The sequence below is a fragment of the Clinocottus analis genome, unplaced genomic scaffold (assembly GCF_023055335.1).
Source record: "Clinocottus analis isolate CAN_PGR_092001 unplaced genomic scaffold, fCliAna1.0.p SCAF_1, whole genome shotgun sequence".
NCBI classification, from domain to species: domain Eukaryota; kingdom Metazoa; phylum Chordata; class Actinopteri; order Perciformes; family Cottidae; genus Clinocottus; species Clinocottus analis.
In genome coordinates, this window is record NW_027175820.1 from 5,447,815 (window position 1) to 5,470,477 (window position 22,663).

The 22,663-nt window shown below is 41.9% G+C and overlaps 1 protein-coding gene across 1 annotated transcript in view; it reads left to right on the plus strand.

Annotated features, from left to right (window-relative positions):
- ddb1 (damage-specific DNA binding protein 1) overlaps window positions 1-22,663 on the plus strand; it is a 48,364-nt gene extending 25,701 nt beyond the window's left edge. Inside the window, exons 15-27 of the mRNA XM_068577519.1 lie at window positions 451-558; window positions 3,416-3,623; window positions 4,157-4,252; window positions 4,597-4,708; window positions 6,663-6,786; window positions 8,361-8,525; window positions 8,999-9,093; window positions 11,784-11,954; window positions 14,274-14,383; window positions 15,008-15,177; window positions 18,386-18,488; window positions 19,347-19,470; window positions 22,023-22,663. Coding sequence (XP_068433620.1) covers window positions 451-558; window positions 3,416-3,623; window positions 4,157-4,252; window positions 4,597-4,708; window positions 6,663-6,786; window positions 8,361-8,525; window positions 8,999-9,093; window positions 11,784-11,954; window positions 14,274-14,383; window positions 15,008-15,177; window positions 18,386-18,488; window positions 19,347-19,470; window positions 22,023-22,106 — 1,670 coding nt within the window. The 3' untranslated portion in view covers window positions 22,107-22,663. The remainder of the gene's footprint in view (window positions 1-450; window positions 559-3,415; window positions 3,624-4,156; window positions 4,253-4,596; window positions 4,709-6,662; window positions 6,787-8,360; window positions 8,526-8,998; window positions 9,094-11,783; window positions 11,955-14,273; window positions 14,384-15,007; window positions 15,178-18,385; window positions 18,489-19,346; window positions 19,471-22,022) is intronic.

A 22,663-nucleotide genomic window follows, 5' to 3' on the forward strand; every position in this document is an offset into this window, starting at 1 on the left:
CCTATATTGGCTCGGTATTACCATGGTAACATGCAACCTCTCAAGTTGCCACATTTTGCAGACTTCTTCATTTTTTATTTATTTTTTAACATTTCTGCTTTGTGGAGAGGCGGCCAACGAACATTTGATCCAATGCCGTTTCGATGTAATTGGCCCGCGGCCACAGAAACTGATGTTTGGTAAGCGGAAAAAAAAAGAGGAAGACTTCATATTTACCCTGCAGCACTCAAATGTTTCGTCTCGGTCTTTCGCTCCTAAAATAAAGTTACCAGCCCGTCTGGCCTGACCACCCTTATTGATTTTTTTTTTCTGACAGCCACATTTTTGTGGAAATTTATCTCTTTGGTGTTCACTTTGGTTTCTGCAGAGTGCAGGAAAAATGACCCATTTGGATGTGTGTGTGTGTGTGTGTGTGTGTGTGTGTGTGTGTGTGTGTGTGTGTGTCCTCAGAGATCATCCCTCGCTCCATCCTAATGACCACCTTTGAAGGCAGCTACTACCTGCTGTGTGCGCTAGGAGACGGAGCACTCTTCTATTTCGGTCTGGACCTGCAGACTGGTAAGTCTTTCACACCACCGGCGCAGCGTCTTTTTCCCCTTAGACGTCTCCAGGTAGCCATCTGAAAACCGCTTCTACTCCTGTCAGTTAACATGAAGCCCACACTGTCACTAACTGCACTCACTGAATAATGAGTTTTTAAGTGTTTTTACTGCTAAAGACGGTGAAAAAAATGTATAATTTGGCATATCACCTAAAAACAGTAAAATTAAGGAACAACACTGTCCCTGTAAAGCCGCTTGGTCTTTAATCAATGTTACAATCATTGAAAAGCAAAAGCAGAATGTGTAGACGTTCAGCAATACCTTCGTACGACGCGCTCTGCTAATGTTAGCTCCACAGTTGTTTTACAAAGTACTTTTAATAATGTAGATCTCCTTCCGCTCTTTTCGGCTAACAAGTATCACTGTGACACAACGTTTAACCGCTCGTTCGGGGAGCGAGACTAACTAAAGGTCTATTGTCTCCATTGACTTTGTGATTGTGTGATGGTGCCTCCTACAACTAAAAAACGTGTTAAAGCCGTGGTGGTGGTGCACCACTGGCAGAATAAAGACACCCAGTACTAAGCTTTTTATAAGCTGCCAAACAGGATAGAAGGCAATAAGACGCGAGGCATCAACAGGAAGCTGGTTTAAAAAGGTGGCATCCTTAAAGTTATGCCATTAGACTTGTCCATTTTGACTTGTCAGAGTTAAATGTGGATTACTCAGAAAGCCATCCAGTATTATGTTTATGTTTATCCAACTGCGCTTTAGACACAGGAGGGTGGGGGGGGGAGGGGCTGCTAAAATCTGATATTATTAGCTTGCAACAGTTGGCGTTTCACTGCTTTTGTTGCATCTTTTGGCGCCAATTGTCATCCTCTCTGATGGGTGTGGTTTGTCTCTGTATTGGGCCTAATTGTGTTACTTTTCAGCCTCTAACAAACCTCTTTACATACAATTTATTATTTACATCACGCTGTTAGGGAGCATTATTGTCATCGTTTGGAGTCGTGTTTGGAGCCACCTGGCAGCGTTCTGTGTTGCTGCTGGAAGTGGAAGCAGCGGAGATAGACCATGACTTTAAGTCTCGAGAACGGGTCAAGCTTAAAGAGCGAAATATACTCTTGCTCTTGTCAGAACAGTAGGTGGCGCAACAACCGTTTAGAGTCCACCTGCACGCCGACGTTCACCGATATCTCCAGGAATTCCTCCAAGAATTCACCGCCAGGAATTCACCGCCATCTGCATGTCTTTATACTCTTTCAAAGACGGGTTTTTATAAATGCTCATATTTGCGGACCTCTTCAGCCAAACGTTCTTCAACGGGATCCATTGTTAATTTTTCTACTATGGCTTTTAAAAACAGCGGTATTATGCTATGAAACCGGAAATGCGAGACTCAGAAAGGATGTGGTTAGCAGACCAATCACAGTCTTACGCGCTGCGAACAGCTCGCGTAGCTTTGTCGGATAGTCCTAAATTTTGGGCGACGCATGCAAAATGGCTGCTGGGACTACACAAAGGGGTCCTTGCGGGTTTGCGTGCTTGTGTCTCCATAAAACCCGAGTATAAATGACCCTTTAGCCTACTTTTGTAGCTCAATAGTTCTTCTGTTAGAAGCTCCCTGCTTGCTTAAAGCCTTCCAGCTCCTCACCACTCAGTTTGTGATGAGGTCTTTTCTGTTAAGTATGTTAAGTCTCCAAGACCGGGTGAGGTAACCAGAATTACATCACCTGGTCAAGGCACCCGAGTGATGTAATTTCAAGTAATGAGAGAAAGCAAATTAAAGACAATATACAGCTGTCTTTTACAGGTTGCGTAGGTCTCCCTGTGACGAGCCCTTTAATTACTGCCCTATTGAATAGTTGTCTGTTCGCCGAACTAAAGCCGACTTTACGGTTTCTCTTTTGACCTTTAAAGCAGATGCCTCGGTGGGTTATTTAACCTTTAAGGATGTCATGTTGACTGAATAATCATTTCAGCTGTCTGGTCCAAACCGTGATGAGAAACATGGAAGTTATTATCATGTACACAACGATATAAATGTAACCGGGTTATTTTGCATCTTGTTCTGACTTAATAATATAATTAACATGGGAAGAGACGGGATGTCGGTTAGTAACACCGGCGCCATTTAGTTACATTATGATGTGTTCAGGTTCTGTTCTGTGAAAAATAATGTTGGATGAAGCTAAATGATAACCTATCAAAATGTGTTTTAAAATTAAGTTTTGGTTTGTTGTTTGAAGGAGATGTTTTCACAGCAATGTAACATAAAAACTAGAGGGAATTATGAGCTGTTTAACTTGTTAAAACAAAGCTCTTAGCAGGTAATATTACATCATTAAATCTGCTGCTAACGACGATGTTTTCAATCAATAAAATATTGTTACTTCGGCTCCTCATCGTTTTGAATTGTGCGTTTTAAAGGAAATAACCGTCATAGAAGACTTTAACAAAGGAAAGAGAGAACATAACTAAAGCTAGCCTCATAGACTGGCTGCTATAACAAAACATAAACAATCTGTATTTGCCCATATGGATCCTCAATGATCTGTGATGAAGTCATATTTGCTTGCTTTTTTCTGTTACAGCCCGACTGGTTACAGCGACCAAGGGACAAATTCATTCCAAGGGCATTAAATGTGAAAGCCAATGAACATGATGCATCATATTAAGACTGTTAGTGGTGCACAAATTTAAAGGAAAGAAAATCAGAATGAATGAGTTGGGAAATATATGGAGGGCGGATGCTTTCACGCGCTCCCTGAGCACAAAACGGTACCGACAGAAGATATTCAGCAACTCCACCTTTCAGACTGGACTCTAACTCCTCCTTTTCCTTTCCTCTCTCCTTCCCTCCCCTCCAGGCACCCTGAGCGAGCGCAAGAAGGTCACCCTGGGCACGCAGCCCACTGTGCTGAGGACCTTCAGATCCCTTTCCACCTCCAACGTCTTCGCCTGCTCCGACCGGCCCACCGTCATCTACTCCTCCAACCACAAGCTGGTCTTCTCCAACGTCAACCTCAAGGAGGTCAACTACATGTGCCCCCTCAATTCTGAGGGCTACCCTGACAGGTCTTACCTCTTCCATGTGTGCTTTGTATAGAAGCTCATTTACGCCAGTAAAGGAAAGAAATACAGTTAAAATTTCGCTGTTGAAAAATAATATTTTCTTTCTTTTTTTTTTGTTTTGCCACTGAAGCGCATGCGCAATTAAAGTGTTGACTTTTAAGCCTTTCAGCATATAATTTCTAATTTCATTACTACCTATGACTTACCATCGAGGTAGTTTTATTATCACAGCTACATTTTTTTCTTCTACTTTTGTAAATGGGCATCCATACTTTTGTGCCAATCCGCTCAAAAAAACCCCAGCATTTTTGTGTTTTTAATCTCCCTCGGTGCTTCGAGGAGTTCACATCCATAAACATGTCGGCTCAAATTTCTTTTGTGTTTTGATCCTCGAGCAGAAGCTGTTGCCTCGCTTCTCTTTTGGCTCCAGAAATGCAAACAGTCTAACTTTGTTTTGACTTGCAGGATGTGAGTGTATTTCCCTGTGTTTCCCCTGTGCTAATGCAGCTATGTCTCAAATTTTTCTGTTCTTACAGTCTGGCTTTGGCCAACAACAGCACGCTGACCATCGGCACCATTGACGAGATTCAGAAGCTGCACATCCGCACCGTTCCCCTCTACGAATCCCCCAGGTCAGGCCCGCCCTCACACGTTGAGTTCAAGCCTTTACAAACACGCCGTGTGTGTTCTCCATGTTTGCTCCGGCTACGTGTTCCTCACGGGTTTCTGTTGCACATCTGCAAGAATTATTATTATTTTTCTTTTTGGGTTACTTGTTTTTGTGCTCAACAATGTTTAAGCGACAACCACGAGTCAAGGTTGTACAATCATTTATTAAAAGGGTGAACCCGTAGGGTTTACAACAGTCACTGTGGTGTTTTCCCAAAAATGGAGAGCAATCTCCCAGGCCACCTTCTTTTGTTTAGCTTCTCCTTGTTTGCTGTTTTCACATCTTTTCTTTCTTTGCCCCCACCAGGCGGATCTGTTACCAGGAGGTTTCCCAATGTTTCGGGGTTCTTTCCAGCAGGGTGGAGATCCAGGATGTGAGCGGCTCCACATCTGCCGTGCGCCCCAGCGCGAGCACTCAGGTGCTGTAGCTCTATGTTATATTCGGCTAATAAACACCCACGGGCTTGTTTGTTTTGCTCTCTCATCCGACCGGGCAGGCTGGCTGAGAACATTATTTATAGCGTGGGACTGGGAGCTTGTCGGGACAACAAATGTCTTGTCCTGTTAGTCGCTCAGCGGGTCTACTGGAGCTGGATTGCTTTCTAAACCAGGATTTAAATCTTAATGCGGTTGTGTTCTGACTGGATATTCAACCTCCCCCGTAAAATATTATTTGTTAAGTGTAATTATTGTCTAAGCCAGGAGGATCATACAATTGTGCGTGAGTGTGTGTGTGTGTGTGTGTGTGTGTGTGTGTGTGTGTGTGTGTGTGTGTGTGTGTGTGTGTGTGTGGAGGAGGGGGAGGGGGGGTACGCGCGTTAGCGTGTACCTCTCTGTCCGTCCACGACCAATCTCCAATTCTGCTGCAGCAGTATAATATTTTGGCCGGTTGTGGCTGCATGCTCCAGGACCTCTCGTGGTTCCAATGCTTCACATGTTCTCCAAAAACACCGTTCATTGCTTGTTTTGTTCTGCCACTGACTGCCTGCTCACGCAGCTAGCTAAGTGCATGGCCGACCCCCAGTGACTACTCTGCTCCCAGGAACACGGCGGGGATGGAGGGGAACGGTTTGCTCCTTGTTTTGAAGTGCTTTTGATAGTGTGATCTGCTAACGCAACGACCAGCAGACGCACTGCCGTGGGCCTCTCGTCCACCGAGTTGGCTCCCTTGTGTTGTTGTGTGCCATGTGTTCGGCTAAATGCTGATCGCACTCCGCACACCAGACGAATGAGTTTAATTTTGCATTTGGAAAGCTCGCATGAAACATTTTCTCCAACGGCGTCTCGCCTGTTTGCCACAGACATCTCAATTTGTTATTGAATTTGAATGAAGTGTTTTGAGACGCCTTAGTACAATTTATTAGGGGGAGGAGGGAATTTAGCGAAAGCTGACTTTAGTGTAGGACCGTATGCAGCCCGTTGGGCGTTTTTAATCTGGTCGCCGAGTATTTTAATTATTCAATTTTTTTAATTTTAAAAAAAAATATATTATTAATATTTGGCCTGGCACTATGGGCGGGCCTGGCGGACATGCCGTCAAACCAGCGACGCATTGCCATAACTCACAGCAAACAGTAACATTTCATTTTCACAGCAACAGCCCAAGACCCACTGAGTGGAGCAACTTAGCTGTCAGGGATAGAAACTTCAGTCAAGGCTTCACATTTATAAAATTATACCACAGAACTGCATGCTGGGAAGTCCTGTCAAACTTCGTCGCAGACAGTACATATATGAGTTCAGGCTATTTGCCCAAACCTCCACAATATGTTCTGTACTTCATGTGGCCCCCTGGAAAAAATAATTGCCCATTGTAGAGTAAGGTAGTGTTGGTGTCCTACTTGTGGGTTGTATTCATCGCACAGCGGTGGTCGTTGCCGTCGACAGAGATCTAGTTTTTAGTTTACTTTAAGAAATGTTTCTATTGCCAGAGTTCAAAACAAGTTCAAATGACATAAAACGTAATCGTCTTTTGTTGAATTTTTTATCGATGAATACTGACAATAGTGTTTCAGCTGGCGAAAAGGAACAAGAGGACCAACAATTAAGAGAGATTTATACCTGCAGAGTTTTCAAAGAGTCCTTTCAGCCAGATTGACGGCGACAGCGTGGCGTCCATTTGGCTCTTCAGCTTCCCCAGAGGGGACGGGCGAGCGGACACTTTTATCTGAGCTCTGTGGAAACAAAGCCCCTGACGCGTGAAAGATGTTTACCTGGTTTTAAAATGCAGCACATCTGGTGCTACAGATGGCGCCGTCTGTCCCGTTTGAGCTCGACACAGAAATGGAGGATTTCAATCGCTTTATAACCTTTTTTATGATGTTTCTCCCTCGTCCCCCTCCCGTCTTGACTCCTGAATCTTTCTCCTTCCAGGCGCTCTCCAGCAGCGTGAGCTCCAGCAAGCTCTTCCCTAGCAGCACTTCACCTCACGAGACCTCCTTCGGCGAAGAGGTGGAGGTTCACAGTCTGCTGGTCGTGGACCAGCACACCTTTGAAGGTGAGTAGGCGGAGCGCACGTTTTTTTATTTGATCTCGTCGCGCCGCTTCTCACACGGAGCCTCAGCCGGTAAAAGATTGAACTCGCCGAGGAGAACGAGCAGGTCGGTGCAGGAAAACTCTTTCCGCAGCCCGGTTCCCAAAACGTCATCCCGCAGGCTTTCAAATGCTCAAATCAGATTTCTTTTAAAGCTTTTTTCACAATCAAGCTTGTAATTATCTTTTTCAACGTCATCATCCTTTATGATATCTCATGTTCTATTTTAATATTAGTTATTCATTCATACTTAGTACTTAGAAATGTTTAATGTTTGAAATTCAGCGGGGGCTGACCTCGACCTAAGAATTTATTTTAATGATTATAATTGCGTTTTTGGTGACTTATTGATGAGTTAATTCGATCAACAACATACATTGACAAAGAATCGCACAAAATCACCACTTTAAATATTATGTTTACCAGAGATGTGTTCATAAAGCTCTTTTGAAATAAGTCATTTGGCATGAAAACGGCATAAAAACAGTAGGCGGAGCTCATTTTTGTCATAATCAACATGTAGCTCACACAAGCAGGCATACCTTAATGATTCAATACATTGGGCTTCATGCGGAGCTTTTCTCTGCGTTGAAGCCCTCTCTGATTGTGGCGGCTTCTTCCGCTCCCTTCTGTTTTGCAATGCAGATTCCGCTGCAGCAAGCCGACCCTGTTTTAACAGCGACCAAACCGGCATACATTAGTGTAGATTATATGTTAATGATATGTAAATAAGGGCCCTGTGCAGCAACGTTGTGTCCACAGCTCACTTTGGTTTATCTGTTTGTGATCGGAGGAGCGCCTTCCTTCATGCCGTGTGGGATTCCTCATTAATCAGGTGTGGAGACGTTCTCCTGCAGCAGTGAAGGGTCCGGGGCTCGCTTCATGGATGAACATTGAGTTTATTGATGTCACGTAGAGCCGCACTGGCACTCTGTTGTTTGTGGGGGAGTACAGGGTTCATGTACATAGGCAATAATTTATTTATCCATCTGGAATTCTTTTGTTTTAATAAGATTTGTCTGCTGTATCATCGGCATCGACTGTGTCAAATTCTGTCTAACGGGCGTGTAATTATCCGCACTTCTGGATGTCAAGGAGCGGGTGATCCGTTTCTGTACCTTTCCCCAGGCGCCACATCAATTTATTCACAGTATTTCAGCTTAAAACAACAAAAAACGGGCAAAACCAGTGATGAAACGATGTGTGCTTCACTGACAGGCGCAATACAACATTACAACATATTCATTCACCTTCCTAACTCTTGATGAATGAATGAATGACTCAGAATACAGTTGTAGAAAACACCACCGTAGCTATGCTTCCTGGATGAATCTCAGTTAACTGTGAACTATCGATTAAAAATTATTATTATTATTATTTTTTTAATTAAAAAAAGCTTGCAGAATGCAGTAAGAAAAAAACAACATAAAAGTTGAAAACATACCTCGATGTTAGCAGTTCAGTTGTTTGGAACGGACATTTAAGCTGTACTCCAAAAAATAATTGTATTTATTGTGTTTTTATGTACTTCCCATCAGTTCTCCACGCCCACCAGTTCCTCCCCAGCGAGTACGCCCTCAGCATGGTGTCGTGCCGTCTGGGAAAAGACCCGTCGGTGTATTTTATCGTCGGCACCGCCATGGTGTACCCAGAGGAGGCGGAGCCTAAGCAGGGACGCATCATTGTCTTCCACTACACCGACGGTCAGTAGCTCCAGAAGAGGCCAAACACGTCTTGTGTTTGCCGACCGTATCGTTCTCCTCACCCCCGGCCCGTTTAGCTCTCTTCATCCTTCAACAGGTTTCATTTTCTCCTCCTCACCCCTCGGTGCCGTTTTTTTCTTGGCTCACGGACACTTTGTCCTCCCGAGCTCTTGTTTCCCACCTCGCTTAATCATCTTCTTATCACTTCTTATCTCCCCGCCGCCACTGACTCCCCCTCATTTCCTTTCATACCGTGTCCCTCTCAAGGTGCACTGCCTTTCATTTATCCTCCTTTTTTACTTTCCATTCCACTGTCATCCCCTCCTTTTTTCTTTTTTAAACCCACTTCCTTCCCATTTCTCTCTCACAGTTCACTCTGCTTGACTAAGATCTTGTAGTTGAAGTTGACATTGACAGTGCAACACTTTAACCTGAGCTCCTCTGTGACTGACGCTCGTTGTCTCCCTGTGCAGGTAAGCTGCAGACCGTGGCTGAGAAGGAGGTGAAGGGAGCCGTCTACTCAATGGTGGAGTTCAACGGCAAGCTGCTGGCCAGCATCAACAGCACAGTGAGTGGTGCTGCAATGGCATTGGACCGTTTACAGCTCATTGCATTTCACTTCATGTGAAAACTTGGAAGAAAAATTTCGTTTGAACCATTATATTTGCTCCTAAGGTAGACTTTGAACTAAATCTATCTGTCAGATTACATATATTTAAAGAAAAGTTGTGAAATACCAGAGTCTTTAAACTTGCACGCAGACCGGCCAATCACAGCGAAGCATCGGCCAGCTGTCCGGCTCCGCTCCACAGACTCTCATCTCGTCGTTTAAAGAGTTTCTTCTTTTTCAGGCTGTTTTTATGGATTTGCACAGTTGATACTCGTTACCCGAAGAGGTTGGAAGCGGATGTTTAGCAAAAGCGTGCATTGTGCTTCTGTTCTTTCCCTGAATTCCTAGTTTCACCTCAACATCAAGACAAACTGCCCTTTTCCTAACAAGTAATGTGATAAAGTCTTAATCCTTAATGTTATGATCAGGGCTGCATAACGTTTAAAAATGTATTCAATAGCGGGTTTTTTATTGTCTTCCGTCGGGTCGATTCTCCTGAATGTGATATGTCACAAAACATCTAATCTTATAATTTTACACAAATGTACAATGGGATAAAAATGTTGATGCGATGACATTTTGGATGTAAAGTGCAACTTCACCGTTTGTCAGAGGTTTACAATATTTTTCTTTCTTTTGCTCGTTTAAACAGCAGTCAGGAAAGTGCCTCCTCAATCGTTTCAAAGTGCAATATCTGAATAGACGCATCCCCTGCGGCTCTACTCTGTGAAATCAGTTGACATATAGTGTGAAAGAAGCCCCCCCCCCCGCACCCCTCCTCCCGCTGTCCTGTAATAGTACGCTGAGCTATAGATAGATTTAAAGGATTAAAAGCTTGAAAGGGAAGCTATTTCTCCAGATATCGAGCCTCCAATATTGATGGGTTCCTGCTACTTGCTCCGCTCAACGCAGAAGGTTTCACTCTTAATTACGCAAGCAGTATTTCAAATTGGCCATAAATAAGTTAACCTCGCATATCTGAGTTTAGCAACATCAAAGTTTCATCACACAGGACATTTGCATTTGTTTTATTTCTCTGAATTGGAGAGCAAATGTTACCTCTAAATTCACTATCACCCCCCTAAATTAAATTCCGTCATTGAGGTATATCCATCATTTACCCTTCCGGCGGCAGCCTCAGGAGAACATAATGCAACACGGTGACGATATCTGACATTAATCGCTCGCAATGTATTCTTAAATTCCTTTTTTTTTAACGTCTTTATCAACTGGACTCGGCACACTGGCGCTTTGTTCTCTTTCCTCCGACAATTATCCTCAGCTGAAAATGTTGTTCATCACTGTCACTCGCAAAAAATCCTTCATATTTATGTCAATATGATGAAATGGTTTCTTTTTTGGGGTGTAAATTCCCCAGCTGTAGTGGAAACAGACACTTTTACCCTCAGAAGTTGTCTGACTGATAAACTAGTTTGTGAGTGATGTTTTCATCTGTTCGATCACTTTTTATTGCATGAATGGGGTTTGTCTTTGAAGCAGACTGACGGATCTTTGTCACCGAATAGTTTCATTGATACTTGTCATATTAGTTGTTTATATTATGTAAACTTGATATATGGTGTCTATTTTGGTATGCAAACTGAATGTGGAAGCCTGTGTTATTGGGACAGTTCGACGGACCGGTCATGTCTGTACAAAACATGTGACGCTATAGCCAGCTGGTTAGCTTAGCTTGGCAAAATAACTGGAGATCGGGGAGAAACGGCGAGCTCGGCTCTGTACAAAGCTAGTTGAAACAAATTCTGCTGAAAAAGCCCATCATCTAGTAGGTTACAGCCTATATTTCCAGTCCATATTTTTTTATTTTATTTTTTTATTTTATTTTCAGTCCATATTTTCGGACTTACAAACATTACCGCACGTCCTGCACAAATGAGTGCAATGCTAATGTTAGTATGTAGGCTAGTTAACTGCAGTGTATTTTAATCTGCAACGTAACGTGGTCCTCCAGGAGTCTGACATACAGCTAATAACAAGATATTTAAAGTATAAAAGGCTAATGGATAAGCATGGATGTTTTTTTCTGCTGGGTAACACAAAACTGTTTAATCAACAAATGGATATGATGTTGGTCACTGGGTGAAGTATTGAAGTAAAGCATTTTATGAATTATTTTTTTTTCATTGTTCTGGCTTCACATAAACGGAATAAAATGAGGAAAAAAGTGGACATACAAAGTAAACAATTAAGCCTCGCCAAAAATACACATGAAAACCACATTCAACCAAAAATAATGTATCAAACCGACATGAAGTCAATAAAATGCTTCTTTGAACTCTAAAAATAAAATAAATGCCAACAGAGCTTCTCCTTTTAAGATTGAATGGAAGACATCGCTGCGCTCTAATCTGGCTTCATCCAAACATTTGGTGTCACTTTTGATTTATATTTATTTCTCGGAGGTGATCTCAACGTCACTCTAACGTCGCTCACTCAAAACCTTTTTTTTTTTTAATGGTTTTGTAATTAGCCGTTAACTCATCATGCGACGTGACAGCTGATAACTCAGGCGGTTAATCAACATTTGCTGGGAGCGGCTTTAAAATGTCAGCCCGTTAATCAATACCGCTGCCGGAGCTGCAACCGCCGATCCAACAAAAACGATGACTCGCCTGTTTTTGTTTCAGGTCCGCCTGTACGAATGGACGGCTGAGAAGGAGCTGAGGACCGAGTGCAACCACTACAACAACATCATGGCGCTCTACCTGAAGACCAAGGGAGACTTCATCCTGGTGGGAGACCTGATGAGGTCCGTCCTGCTGCTGGCCTACAAACCCATGGAGGGCAACTTTGAAGAGGTGAGGAAGACCTTGTGAGAACGGCTCTAAAGGGCAAACAAGTTGAGGGTGTATGTGTCGTTGCTCTCTATCAAAAGAGTTGTTTTCCTCTCAGGCAGAACACTGCTGATTTGTGAAAATAAATATATATATATTTTTTAATTATTATTTTTACAAACTTGGATACTATCGCACATCAAACGAATTTTTGTGTTATCCACACTTGCATGTTTTAGCTTCTTGTTGGTGTGTAAATGTTTTCCCTCTCTACAAAGCATTGTCGCTGACATACACCCCCCCTCGGCCTTTTGATGAGCGGAGTGTTCAAAATTGATTCGTGGCAGAGAGATGAAGAGATTTGAGGACGAGTCACGCACAGTGTTGTGAAGGCATGCAGGGGCGCAGGGCTCGCTGTAATAAGTGAGAGAGACTCACATTGAAATCTATTTGGAATAGATTGAAAGTATTTTTTTTTTTGCACCAGGATGCAGCATGCAGCTTGCATTTTAATTTTGCACGGCTAATCTCGCATTCTGCTGCAGCAAACGTACAAATTTTGCTGCCCAGTTATGGCTCCCTTCAAGCTGCAGTCTCTCTACTGACCACCAGAGGGTGACTCCTCTGGTTGTATAGAAGTCTATATAAATGACTCTACTTCTCTCTTAACTTATTCCATCAGTAAACATTGTAAACATGAGTTTATGTCTCAATCTCTAGTTTCAAGTCTTCTTCAATACAGCATGATGTTCATTTAGTAAATTGTGGTCATTTAGCGTTAAACAGACCATAAAGCATGGGGTGCTTTTGGGCAGTGCTACTGCGATTGACAGGTCGCCAACACAACGTTGTCCGGTCTGGCAGTTACTTCAAGGAATTTTAATTGTAACATTTTGGTCGCCTGCAAATGTTGTATTTAGTGCACGGCTGTGCGTAGCTCCTCCTGGTGACGGACAAAATGCGGAACTCGAGGCTTCATGACATCAGTCCACAAATCAAAAGGTGATATCACGATGACTACTTTTACTTCTTGTACACACAGTCCATGAGACAGACACAGGTAGAAACTAGCTGGTTAACACAGCAGAGCTTTTCGCAGCTAAAAAGCCAGATGTGTCCTTCAGGAGGTAAAAGTGAATAATGGATTTATATCCATCAGGTTCCCCTCCTCTCTCTAGTCCTTTCTTTTCATTTGAGTGCTATCAATCTTCTTCCTATTAACTGTCAGATTCTGATGGCTGTGTGGCACTAATTAAAGCGATGTGACCTAATCGGCTCTACTAGTCCGCACTTGAAATATTCTTAACAATTCAGAGTGTGTATTTTCTTCTTTTGGCTCTGATCACAATGCTCACAGGATGCTTTGCCTGAATAGACGAAACAGATGCTCTGGGCTTGTTTGGGCTCGTATTCCCATTTTGGCATGCAAATGTCTTCAAGGGTATTTTATAAATATATATTGCCCCCTGTACTTGTACTGAGCGTTAGCTGGCTGCATTACAAGTGCTGGAATCCATTTTCTTGCCCACAGATAAAGTGTGGATAACGTTGTTGTAAATGAAAGCCCGGCTGGAGGCATTATGTTGTCGGGATGACGATTATTTTTCAAATACGGCACAAACGTTCACCCGGATGCTTGAATAAACTGAATATATTCTGGAGGTCAAGGTCGCTTGTGACCTCATGTCCGTCACATTCTCGTCAACACGATATCTCAGGAACGCCTTGTGGGGAGGGATTTATTCAAATTTGGCACAAACATCCGCATGCATTCGAGGATAAACTGATTCTGGAGGTCAAAGGTCACTGTGACCAAAGAACATATTTTTGGCCATAGCTCCAAGGAATCATAAGCTAATTATGACAAAGTGATGACATATTGGATGTGAACTGCAACAGAAGGTAATCGTAGTTGGGAGTGTGTCTTTAATGGTTTAAAAGAAAAGTCTGTTGTACTTGTACTGAAACATACTAACTGTTTGATTTTTAGCATTGTGTGCAGTCAGCAGTTCCCTGCTCATAGATAATGTATTTACTTGGAGGCGAGAACCACATTGTTTTTTGCCCAAGACGTCGGAGTGTTTTTTTTTTATTTATTTAGAGCGGAGCTTCTCCAAGAGCAATGCTCTCTTTTCTTAAGGAACATCCTGGAAGCTGTCCAGTACAACCACAGTCTTATCTGCTTGCTCAAGGGCACCTTCGTGGTGGTATATCGCTGCTTTTCGCTCTCCCCACCCAAATTTATCCGGCCGGTCCACAATGTCGCTGCTCTGACCTTTTGATGGCCACCGCTACTGTTTTATTCAACACGTCTTGTGTGGTTTGTGTGTTTTTATTTGTCAGATTGCACGTGACTTCAATCCTAACTGGATGAGTGCGGTGGAGATCCTGGACGACGACAACTTCCTGGGGGCGGAGAACGCGTTCAATCTGTTTGTGTGCCAGAAGGACAGGTGAGGAGAAACATCAAAACTCATCATTTACACACGAGCTGAAGTGCAGTGAGATTACAACCTTGGCAGTTAACCGTTATGGTCCTCTGAGCTGATCCCCCGAAGCCCCCAAAAAGTGTCTAAATCACCTCCGATGTTTATCCACTGCAATCAACGCTATGTCATTAAGAGGCTGCTCTTTCTGCGAGTCCCGCGATGCTCTTTAGAACGGCACGTTTAGTTTTTCCCCACAAAAATGTATTAAGTCATCTCTTCGCCGAGCTCATTGCCCCATTTACCACTTCAGTCGTTTTCTGTTCGACAAGTGTTGATTTCATAGGAGATGTGGTCTGAAAGTGAGTGTGTTACATTCATGCCACCACTTATTATCCATCTGATACGTCAGTTCAATGCTTCTGACCTTTTATTTTTGTATCGCATGTCTCTTCCTGTTGCTCTCTCCACTTTCCCTCGCCCTTTTATCCATTACCTCTCTATTATTGTCTGACCTTTTCCAACACTTCTGATATCTCTACCCATCTTGCTTTTCTTTTGATTAATCAATCCCTCTTCCCCTCTGCCCTCCCTCAATGGTGTAACCTCTCTGTCTCCCCTCTTTGTCCCCCCCCTTCTTCCTTTGACCAGTGCGGCCACCACGGACGAAGAGCGGCAGCACCTGCAGGAGGTCGGGGTCTTCCACCTCGGGGAGTTTGTGAACGTCTTCTGTCACGGCTCGCTGGTGCTGCAAAACCTCGGCGAAAGCTCCACGCCCACACAGGGCTCCGTGCTCTTTGGCACCGTTAACGGCATGATTGGTAGGGGCACGCACAATTACACACTCACAGAAGCATGCACACTCACAGACTCTCACAAATATTTATGCAGTTAAGAGCCCTAGGGCCTATAGGTGGCAGAAAATGGAGTATGAAATGACTAAGTATGCCTTCTTTTATCACCTGAAAATATGGATTGTGGTATTTTTTGTTACCTTAGAATGAGCCGGTCATATCTACATTCCTCTTCACGCAGCCCACCATGTTTCTACAGGAGCTCAGAACGGACAAACCAAACGCCGGTTCTAGAGAGGCGACTGTAGTTCTCCTACACGCTATTATTAATAATTAAGGCTACAGCAAGCAGTCGACCTGGGAACAGGAGGGAAACGGCTAACCTGGCTTATAATGATCATAGTTCTAGTTGATCAGAGCCAGGCTAGCTGGTTCCAGCACTAAGCTAGGCTACACGATACAACCGCGCTTTGATCTTTTCATCCAGCAGTCAATTCGGCGATGAGCGTGTTACGCCCTCGATCTGACTTAATTCAAAACCAGCATATATTCCCTACTTACCTCGAGTTATTTCCAGCCGTACAGACGATTGTGGATTCACTTCCTGAGGTGTTTGCAACGCTGCTGAGACTTCTGCTTCTACTTTGATTCAGTGAAAGTTCGTGGAGCTCACCGCGTCTTCTGCGCTGTTTCGGAGACACTGTCCCTGTTGCTCAGGATGATCCACAAACATCTCCTTCTGTTGGTAGAAAATAGTTCAGTGATGGCAATAAACCCACTGAACAGGTATATAAATACATATTTGGTCATGAAATCCTGTGGAGGAAAGTCAGCATCAGTTTTAATAGTTCAATGGTTCTGCACTTGTCAGTTTGACACTGAAGCAAGATGGTTTTCATTTCCAGTATTTCAAAAACCAGAAATGCGCCAATCTTCATATGGCAATCTGCCTTCTCAGTTGCTCCCGATTGCTTTAGCTTTGCTTTGGGTATCGGCCGATATGATAGGGTTTAATTAATAAACTCTGTGACTGGGATTATTATGTTTAAGGCAAGCTTAGAATGAAATGCATGAATATATGTATACTGAATTGTTATTTATCAAAATATTAGTATCTAACACGTCCGTGCATCTCGATCCAATAAATCAGCTGGCTACAGTCCACAGAGCACGCAACCTTTAGTCAGAACCATTCATTCAGCGCTAATGTTTCCTCCTCCAAAGAGAGAAAGACCTCACAGTTTAGCACCTCGTTGCTCTGATCTAAACCAGTTGCTTTTGGGCCGGCTGTAATGAGGGCGGAGATGAAAAATAGGGAGTGCGCATCGTTTGGACACAGTAATATATACAGTCTCACGGCACATTGTTTCAGGAAAGTTGAACAGGAAATAAGAACCGTCGTCGTACATTGCAGCCAGACTTTTCTGCAGAAAGTACAACAAGATGGCGTGTGTGATAAATTAGATGTTTTCTGGGGTAAAGCTGCAGACCACAAGGTTACTCTCCCAGCCAACAAGTGGAGAAAGTTTTAAGAAACTTTGTTTTGGTTTGTCGTTGGAAAAAAAAAATGGACTCTGTATGGTGGATATTAAAGGTGAAGACGGTCACCTAATAACGTTAAAAAGAATGTTCTCGAGACTTTCTCGGTGTTCAGTTGGTTTTGTATGTCACTGAAAGACCCAAAGTCTCCGTCTTGACTTTATGCTTTGAACCGTTGTTTGCTTCTTTCTTCCGGTAATTTCATCTCTTGTTACTCTGCAACAAACGGGTGTCGTAGACTCGGTTGCACCAAAAGAAATACTTTAATCCAAGATTAGGTCTCATCGGAGATTATCAAAACTAGGCTTAGAATGAGAGAATCCAGATGTCTAATTAAGTAAAGCTCTGATGCACAACTAACAGCTGATCTCTCTTTAGTAAATCCTAGTTTAAAGCTCCATAAATGCTTCTTAAAACTCAATGTGGTTGAGTCTGCCGCTTAACATTCTCTATTTTTAAAATTCAACCTCATCAACTGTAAATTTAAAGTTAATACTGGATCACATTGGGGTTTTTTTAAATGTAATGTGAGTTTGGAGTCAAAACTAAATTTAAAACTATTTTGAAGGTTTGGGGCATTATGATTAATTTAAGAATTAATCTGTTTTTGTTTTGTTTTTTTAAATGCCCTGTTGGTTTAATCCAGTTATAGATTTGCTCGATTACAATGTAATCCATTAACTAATTTATCAACTTTACTCTAATTTGCATTTATTTCCGACAACTTTTTCCGCTTGCGCCAAGCTAATTCATTTTCCATTATTTTAGATTTTTACTTTCATCTTTTCCACTCCATTTGTCATAAATTTAGAAATTAAAATGCACATGTTAATAGAAATGAATCAATGGAAACACGCTTATTGTGTCTTTGTGTTTCATTGCACAACTCTGTACAATGACAATAATATAAAGTTGTAATACTTTGTAGCCTTGGCTGCATTGTTTGTAATAATAACAATGACGTGTAATGAAACGCTGACACGTAATGGAAAAGTAGGACGATTGTTTACCTGAATGACACTCCGCCTTTGTCCCTATTTTCTGACATTCTATAGACGAAATAAAACCATGAATCAAGAAAATTATCAGCAGATAAATAATGAAAATATTCATGAGCTGCAGCCAAACTGTTCCCAACACGTTCGTGGGCTCGATGCAGAGAAACGAGCGCTGTGTTACAAAGCCCCCTCTGTTCACAACTAGGCCTTTTTTTTAAATGTATTTTATTATTTTTTATGCACGCTGTCAATTTCAGTGCACATTATTTCCCGAGATGCACTCACTGTCACAGAACTGGAATATTTAGAGGAAGGAAATGCTTGCTGCTCCTTCAAAGAGCTGTGACTTTTCAGGGAAATCTCTCTCCAAATACCACATTTTGGGGAAAGTCTTGAATTATTGAGGCATTAAAATCGCACTGCTTTTGCCTCCCAACACGGTCTCGGCAGACAAGCGGGAAACTTGCATTCTGAGGAATTGCGGGTCACGCTAATGATTTTATTCTAATTTAGTTATTATGAAACTTTTATGAGTTCTCATATGGATCCGGTCCCGAAATTTCTTCATGTGGTGCACTGAGCCAATAATCTTTTGTGAATTGTGTGTGTGTGTGTGTGTGTGTGTGTGTGTGTGTGTGTGTGTGTGTGTGTGTGTGTGTGTGTGTGTGTGTGTGTGTGTGTGTGTGTGTGTGTGTTAGGTCTGGTGACGTCCCTGTCAGAGGGCTGGTACAGCCTCCTCCTGGACTTGCAGAACCGCCTCAACAAGGTCATCAAGAGCGTGGGCAAGATCGAGCACAGCTTATATCCTTCCTGTGTTGGCGCTGAGCTTCGGAAGGTGTTGGATAGAGACCTCACATTAGATAGTAGTCATAGCAGCCAAAGTTACTGGGAGAAACTTTGAACTGGATATGAACCAGTCTCAGTTCCGATCCTGCTGCACTAAAATGAAGATTTCTAAAGGGACTCTGGAGAAACACTACCACAGTTGTCCACAGAGGCCGCCCCAATCCACACAGAAGTTCCTCGTAGTAACTTTAAAGTAGTTCCAGCTTCACAAATGTGAAATGTTGTTGCATTCTTTAGTCCGTTATGCACTAAATATATTGAGCTTTAAGAACTTTGTTGGACAAAACAGAAATCACCTTGGGCTTTAGGAAATTGTGAGCGGTGACTCAAAATGATTCTGAAAAATCTTTTGGCATTTAAAAATGAAATTCTTTTATAAAAAAAATGTAAAATCATAAAGTACAATTTATATCGTAAGCATTGGCCCTATTTTACAGACAAGAAACTTTGAATCTTGTGTTTAGTGAAAAGTCGTTTCAGATAAATTATACTACTGTTATGGGGATGTAGAACTAAGACTGCACACCGTAAACTAGACGTGTGTTCACTTTTTACATCCCATAAATAAAAGTCTCGACAGATTCAACAGAACCAACACTTTATTCTACTTGACTGACAGCACGAGCTGTCTGCTTTTATAAACAAAGCTGTTTTAAATATTAGTATTATTAGATTGCATCAATCTGCATTTGTTGGACTCTGCCCAGGGAAGAAAAAAGGTGAAATGTGTGATGTTGTATCTTCTGTCGGCCCTGAGGCGAAGCAGCAGCAGTATTGTGTAACCTGCAGTGGTTTTCCTTGACTCCGCGGCACCTGGAGGTCCTTCCACACGGAGCGAAAGACGGAGCAGGCCACGGGATTCATCGACGGGGATCTGATTGAGAGCTTCCTGGACCTCGGTCGAGCCAAGATGCAGGAGGTCGTCAGCACTTTACAGGTAGAAAGACAAAACCGGCTAAGACTCTGAAATTAAGAGTTTAAAAAGTCCCAATGAGAAAAGAAGGAGTCTGGATGGTCAATGATTAGCAACACTGATTTTAATGCATTGGACTAAACGCTGCACTGCTCCATAATACATTCAATGTAATTGTAACATATGGTAAACATAACAAAATGTCTCAATCTGGTAGGAAATGGCGAAAATAAACTACAATTTATTAAGCCGTGACTTTAGATCAAAGCCCAAAAATAGTAGAATGCAAGATGTTGTTTTAACACCTGTAATGGTGGTGGGAGCCAAAAGAAATGGTTTTAATGTAGAGTGACCAGACGTCCTCTTTTTTTCCCGGGCATGTCCTCTTTTCGACACCTAAAAAATGCGTTTGGCAGGGATTCCCAAAATGTCCGGGATTTTGCCTCGTTGGATATTTGTGTTTCTCTGGGTCTTTCACAAACTAGTTATTAGGCTGTTACAGGTTTTGGAAACGGTATCTCTCTTGAGTTTCACCTTCTTGCGCGAGCTCTGACTGTACAGAGAACTGTCATTGGTCGACCGATCTCAGTGTTGCCAGATGCACAATAATTATCCTCCAAATACAACCATTTTGAGCCTTTGGCACGATACTTCGCCATTTCCAATCCGGTAACACTGAGCACCTTGTCACCTCCACTAGTGTCCTCTTTTTAACAAACTCAAATCTGGTCACCCTATTTAATGTGATTTGAATGTGGACATTTTTGTCCTTCAGGGCAACACACTTCATTCTAGACTTATTACAGGAGCTGAGGTCGAACCTCCAAATCATGGCAAAAAACTTACACCGTGTACAAAATGTATGCTTTCTGTGTTAAAGCAGAACAAAGTGACTAATCCTACTCCACAGCTCTCGTTGCCGGCATGTTAAGCACAGCTTGTGACCTGTAACCGACCCAAACGCAGGAAGCCTGAGACGTGAGCCAGCTAATAGAGCCAGAAGCAAGCCGTTGGTGTGTTTGAAGCGTTGTTGAACTTCAGAGACCCTTCAGACAGTTTTATTAGTTGTGTGAGTGGAAACTGGGAATAAATAACAGGTGGCAATATCAGTTTTGGCAGATGAATATACTCTGCTTTGTGTGTCTCTTTGCTCTCTAGGTATTGAAAGAGATATCACACTTTAAGCTCATAAACAAAGACTATTCCCCGGTTCCCTCTCAAGAGCAGCTGATAAAGATTTGTCTGCCAGGAAACCGTAGAGCCGAGCTTCTAAATCAAATGTGCTGCAGCGTCAGTTGTGCATCTTTTTATCATAATTTGGGTACTCATAATCTTATTGTCTGAAATGTAGGGATGTTCCCAAAATCATCATCTGACTATTAGCTTGATTGATTTTTTGTTGTTGTGACTTTCAAACGTCAGAGAACAGCGAGTCAGTCAATCAGTTTCCAAGAGCTCACATTGATATGATCAGATGTATTGTTTTAAAACGAAAAGCTTCTTGAGTGAAGGAGGTAGAGGATAAACAAAAGAAATGAAGATAATCAATTCTCTTCGAGACAAAGAAAAGTAGCACTGTTCAAAGTGACATTAATGAGATTATTATTAAAATTAAATTAGTATTAAATTAAATTATCCAAAAAGTAAACTAATTGATATATACGTGTGTGTTTGTATATATATATATATATATATATATATATATATATATATATATATATATATATATATATATATATATATATACACACACATATATATATATATATATATATATATATATATATATATATATATATATATATATATATATATATATACGTGTGTATATATATATATATATATACACACACATATATATATATATATATATATATATATATATATATATATATACGTGTGTATATATATATATATATATGTATATATATATGTATATATATATTTATATGTATATATATATGTATATATATATTTATATATATACATACACATATATATATATATATACATATATATATATGTGTATATATATACATATGTGTGTATATATATATGTATATATATGTGTATATATATATATGTGTGTGTATGTATTTATTTATTTTTGTGCTAAAAGTGCTAAATACAAAGTTCTATTGTCCCTAAACGACTCCCAACAAGATGACAGTGCAGCTAGCAGCGCTAACAAGGCAAACTTGCTGACGAGCTAACAATGTTAAGCTGAGGGCCTCTGAGGGTGGGACTTACAATAGATGTCTGCTACTCTGTTAATGTTTTGTATTCTGTATGTTGCACCTTAAAGGAGCTCAATCTAGAGCAGAACATGCTTTTTTAATTTGAGATGAGCCCAAAAAATATGCTGATAAAATGCATGATTTGAAAAAAAGACCAAGACAAAATTAATCTGTCAATCAAACAATACAAGCTTAAAAAAAATCATCGTCACCTCCAAAGCAAATGCAAGAAAAGAGAAAAGAGAGATGGAGAGTGTCATTGAGGAGTGTTCATCTGTCCCGGCGCTGCTGTGCGGCTTCGTCCCCGACTCACCGTGTGGCCGCTGTGTTCTATTCCAGATCGACGACGGCAGCGGCATGAAGCGTGAGGCCACGGTGGACGAGGTCATTAAGATCGTGGAGGAGCTGACGAGGATCCACTAACACACCCGGCGTCCGGGCCCCAGGCCGAGCGAGAAGGAGCGACGTTCAACAATGAGGAAGACGACCAGGAGGAAGCAGTGTGGGGTTTTACAGATTTGTAAATAATTATAAATAAACCGCGTGTGCATGTTCGTCCTTCAGAGTTCGACGCTTCCGTCGACCGCCGAGGCCCCGGAGCTGCATTTGGACAACAGGAACGACCAAAGTGAAGACATTGGTCCGAGTGTGTTTGCGTGTGTGATTGCGATATCCGTGTGGGAATAATCTGTGACGATAAACGGGAGAAACCAGAGATTTTTTTTTCTTTTCTTTTCTTCACCAAATAAAAAGGTTCTCTGGGATGTCTGAGCGACCCGGGCGGGTCAACGCGGTTAGAATATCCTCCACACCCGGCAGTTCAAATCTGACTGACTCACGCTTTCCAAGTTTGTTATTGAAGTCTGGAGTAACCACGCTGTATGAGAAAATTAAAAAGGAGGAAAACGATAGATTTATAGCTATTTTGTCTTTGTGATGTTTTCCTCGTTTATTCTAATAAACTTTGCTTTAGTACCGTT